At 52.8% G+C, this 4,849-nt stretch overlaps 1 protein-coding gene across 1 annotated transcript in view; it reads right to left on the bottom strand.

Annotated features, from left to right (window-relative positions):
• Window positions 1-1,522: 1,522 nt before the first annotated feature.
• The window catches only part of TMEM161A (transmembrane protein 161A), a 24,319-nt gene continuing 20,992 nt past the window's right edge, over window positions 1,523-4,849 (bottom strand). The window contains exons 6-11 of the mRNA XM_007945487.2: window positions 2,903-2,963; window positions 2,643-2,786; window positions 2,435-2,548; window positions 2,152-2,326; window positions 1,893-1,989; window positions 1,523-1,773 (exon numbers count right to left, since the gene is read on the bottom strand). Coding sequence (XP_007943678.2) covers window positions 1,523-1,773; window positions 1,893-1,989; window positions 2,152-2,326; window positions 2,435-2,548; window positions 2,643-2,786; window positions 2,903-2,963 — 842 coding nt within the window. The remainder of the gene's footprint in view (window positions 1,774-1,892; window positions 1,990-2,151; window positions 2,327-2,434; window positions 2,549-2,642; window positions 2,787-2,902; window positions 2,964-4,849) is intronic.

Below are 4,849 nucleotides of genomic sequence, written 5' to 3' on the forward strand. Positions count from 1 at the left end.
TCAGTTGTTCCCGATTCCTCACTTCCAGCCTGTTCTGTTGCCCTTTCTTCCTTGACCTTGTGAGTGTGTATATTTTTCTGTACTTTTAAGGGGCTCTGGTAGCATAGTAGGAGTTCTGGTGGTGTAGTGCCTAAGGCACTTGACTGCTAACCAGAAGGCTGGCGGTTCAAACCCACCAGCCACTCCTCGGAAGGAAGATGAATCAATCTACTTCCATAGTGATACCGCCTTGGAAACCCAAGGAGAGGTCACTATGAGTCAGGTCTGACTCCACAACAGTGATTTTGGTTTTTGGTTTTGGTAGCATAGTGGTTAAAAGTATTCAGCTTCTGATCAAAAGTGCTCCAAGGGAGAAGGATGAGGCAGTCTGCTTCTGTGAAGGTTTACAGCTTTGGAAACCCAATGAGACAGGTCTAGTCTGTCCTATAGGGTTGCTATGAGTCAGGATCAACTCTGTGGCAGTGGGTTTGGTTTCTGTACTTTTACTGGGTTTTGGAAAGGGCGAGGCCTAGATGCCTGTGGGCTGTTCATCTGGACCCAGCTGGCCCCTCGTGTTCTGAGTTGCCTCCACTGCAGCGTTACAATGGTGGCATGCCAGCTCGGGTTTCTGCGTTCTACAGGTCGTGCCACTTGTCTGGGTGGCACACTGCTGTCTTTGTGGTCTTAGCTCCATCTCAAGGCCCCGATGTGGACGGCTAGGAATGGTGAGGAGGTTCCTCCCCGACAGTGTGCATACCTGAAGTAGGAGAAGGTGACAGGTCATGATTATGCAGTTGGTTCCCACCGGAGTGTCCTGGTGAAGTGCGAGGCCCAGGGTGGGGCTGGGCCTGTGGAGCTGTGGCGTCATAGGGCGTGCAGGTGGCTTGCTGTTTCACTCAAGCCCACACTGCCCATGTCTTGTAACAGATGGGTGTGCTTACACAGTGCTCCCACCACCCAGTGCAGTGACCCTCCCCCGCCCCCCAGCCCCGACAGCCTGTGGTGACCTTGACATGAACATGGGCTCATGGCGAGCTACCATGCCCTCCATGGGCTGTCCCTCTTCCTCCCTCTCACCCTCCCTGACCTTGGCCCTCTTCTCTGTAAGGTCCTTATTCGCTCTGTCCTCCCGCCTGCCTCACTACTGCTCCCGTTCCTCTGCCCCACTCCAGTGCGTCTTCCCTCCCGCCTCTCATGTTTCCTCCTCCCATCCTTCCACCTGTCCTTGGTTCCCCACCATCCCCACACTTCACCCCACCCCCACCCCCAAGTGGCCCAAGCAACATGGAGACATAAGAAGTCACCTCCCAAACCACTCAGATCCACTCAGACCCACTCAGACCCCATTCTTAGGAAGCAGCCTGCTCCTTTATTTGCTCAGACCCCACCCTGCTGTCCTGAGGGGACATGTGCTTGCCCTGTGGGGATGTGTGCTCAGAGAACAGAGGCTGTGGGTTGGGGAGAGGGCTGAGCAGACCCTGGCGGCTCAGGCACTATGGTGCGGGATGTGTGGTGGCGGGACCTTGGAGCTCATGTGTGGTGGCTAGGAGCCCCCCAGGTGCTGGTGGAAGTAGATGCCAAACAGGCTAGAGAGCAGCTGGCAGGCGGCCGTCCACCAGACAAGGAAGGAGAGGACGCCACGGCAGAACAGGGGTGTGAGCAGGCCCCCAAGAACCCCTGCGATCTGGGCTGCTGTCTCCTGGGCTGAGTCCCTCTCGGGGCCAACAGGGGCATCCACTGAAGATGGGGCAGGGGGCAGCGGGGGGGCCAGACCCAGCCCCCAGGAGTAGCCACCTGCAAAAGGAGGAAGTGGGGAAATTCAGGAGGGGCTGGACCCCCAGGACCCACCCTGGACTGGCCTCCCAACGCCCTTCACCCAGCAATGGCTTCCCAGACACCCCCCTGCAGCTCACCCAGTGACTTCAGCAGTAATGTGCAATTGAGGGTGAGGATGAGGGGTGTCAGGTACTGTAGACAGACCACTGTCACATAGCAGTACACTCGGACCACCTGGGGACAGCAAGGCAGGGGCTCAGGGCAGCACTGTGCCCAGGATCAGGGGAAACCTCCTCCAGCCAGTGCTATACCCACCACTGGATCTGCCAGGCCTCATTGCTGCCCACCTCAAATCCCCTCCCCACCAGCCTCAGGTTCCTCCCAGCCATGTCGTACCCGCCGCTGGATCTCACGGGCCTCAATGCGGCCAGCCTCACGCCGCAGCTGCTCCACACGCACCTTGGCAAGGCCCAGGTAGGCCTGCAGGTGTGGCCGTGTCACTGCCAGCCGCAGCAGGCACAGCACCACCAGCACCCAGAGCCGAGCTGAGTCAAAGGCCGAGTCCGACAGCCTGTGTGGGGAGGGTGGGGTGGGGCTGGCGAGGGCGGACGCCCAGGACCCCCAGCCCCTCCCTGAGCCTCAGAGACTGCCTCTCCCCACCCCACCTTCCTACACGCACAAGGAGACGGACGTTCCCCCGAGGGGCGCCTGCTGCAGGAAGTCCCGAGCTATGGGCCTGATCCAGAGCCACAGCACGAACAGAGGTGACAGGAAGCTGGCATGCAGGAGGAGCCTGTGGGAGTGGGCAGGTTAGGTATGGGCAGGTGAAGGCCCAGACTCCCACCGCTACCCCCATGCCCCCATTACACACCCCCCGCCCACGTTACTGTAGCCCAGGCCGGTTCTCCGCCATTATCAGTGCATCGCGGTGGGTCTGGGCGAGCCGCAGGCCTGGGAAGGTGAGGAAGGCACCCAGCACAGAGCCCACAACTGCAAGCCCCACGCGGACAGTCAGCTTGACCAGAGGGAGCCTGGGGGGAAGGGTAGGGTCAGAGGGCTGCACAGTCACCAGTGCCCTCTCCTCCACAAGTCTAGCAGGACCCTGCGAGGCTCCCAACCACCCACCCTACCCGTCCCCCAGACTCACGCCCAGTCCCAGTCCTGCTTCTTGAGAAGTGGCTCCAAATTCTGGGTCATGCTGGCCAGGCCTGGGGAGACAAGGAGAGCGTGGTGTGGCATGGACCTTTAGGGCCTCTGAGCCCATGCACCCCGCTCGCAGACGTCTTTACTCCCCAGACAGTAATGCACCTGTGGCAGCCAGGCACAAGGACAACACTGTGCTCCATTTAAACACGCCTCATTTCTAAGAGTAGGGGAGTGCTCCAGGCAGGGACCCTTGACTGTGGCTGGGGGACCCTGGGTGGGGGCCGCTGAGCCTCCTGGATTATACCAAGAAACTGGAGGGCATGAAGGACTCCCAGAAGGAAAAAACGAAGTCCTCTTCTATTTAGGCTCTCACATTTTTCATAGGTTAAAAGCAAACTAATATGAGGTCATAATCAAAGATTCACCAAATACTCAAGAAAATGACAGTTGGGGAAGGGAAAAAAAAAAAGACAAGTTTGGTCCCCTAAGAATTTCAAAAATTGGTGCTATCTATTGTGTGTGAAATGATTAAAGAAATAAAAGCTAGCATCATAGCCTAAGCAACATGTTGTTATGTGCCATTGAGTCGGACCCGACTCATAGTGACACCTCCTTGGGTTTCCGAGGCGGTATCACTACGGAAGTAGATTGCCCAACCTTCCTTCCGAGGAGTGGCTGGTGGGTTTGAACTGCCAGCCGTCTGGTTAGCAGTCTAATGCCTTAGGTATATGAGACTACCTGAAATAATTGGGCAGATCTGAAAAAGAACCAAATAATGATTATGGAAATAATAAGCATATTAGAACAAGTCAAAGGAGGAATTAATGAACTGGAAGAAAGATCTGAAGAAATTACTCAGATTCTAGCTCAGAAAGAAGCTGGAAAATAGGAAGAGCGGACTAAATGATAAAGAAGCCAGAATAGAAAGTCCAGCATAAGTCAGACTGGAGTCCCAGAGAGAGGGGAAAGAGAATGAAGGGGAAGAGTTATTGGAAGATAACGGTTGAGAGGTTTACAGAATGGATTATACACACAAAGTATATCAAACTGAATAAATAAAAAGAAACCCACACTGTGGTGGAGCTGTAGAACACCAAAAATAAGACATCGCAAAACAGCCAGGGAGTTAACACAGATCACCTATAAAGGAACAACAATTCAGATGACAGCCAATGCCAATAGCAAAACAGAAAAGGAATAAATAGAAAAAAAGATGGTAGAAACAAGGCCAACATGTCAGTAATCGCATTAAATGTAAGTAGACTAAACTCTAAAGTTAAGTGACAAAGATGGTCAGGCACAAGGGAAAACAGCCAGCTGTGTACTGTTTAAAAGAGACAAACCTCAATGTAAAGTCCCTGAAAAGTTGATAGAAAAGGGATGTTAAAAAACTATAGCAAACGTGAATCAAAAGAAAGCTGGAAAGGCTCTATTAATAACAGACAACATAGACATCATTAGGGACAAAAGTCAGTACATACTGATAAAAAGGATGATTCACCAGGAAGATATGGCAAATCTAAAGTTTTAAACACCTTAAAAATACACTCAAAATATATAAAGAAAACACTGATAGAACTATCTGTAGAAATTGAGATTCCCACCATCCCAGAGGGAGATGACCGCCTCAGTGACTGAAATGTCAGAGGCAGAAAGGATGGAGATTTGAATGTATTAGGTACATAGAGCCCTGCACCAATTAGTGAATATACATTCCTCAAGAACACTGGACTGTTCACAAAAACTGATCACATACTATGCCAAAAGTCAAATCTTAGCAAACCTCAAAGAAACCCATTACAATAGATCATCTTCCATAACCACAGTTTTGTTGTTGTTGTTGTTATATGCCTTCGAGTTGGCCCCGACTCATAGTGACCCCTCCTTGGGTTTCCAAGGCAGTATCACTACAGAAGTAGGATTGCCCAACCTTCCTTCCGAGGAGTGG

This window comes from Orycteropus afer, unplaced genomic scaffold (assembly GCF_000298275.1).
Source record: "Orycteropus afer afer isolate SDZICR_OR568_19922 unplaced genomic scaffold, OryAfe1.0 scaffold00136, whole genome shotgun sequence".
Taxonomy (NCBI): Eukaryota; Metazoa; Chordata; class Mammalia; order Tubulidentata; family Orycteropodidae; genus Orycteropus; species Orycteropus afer.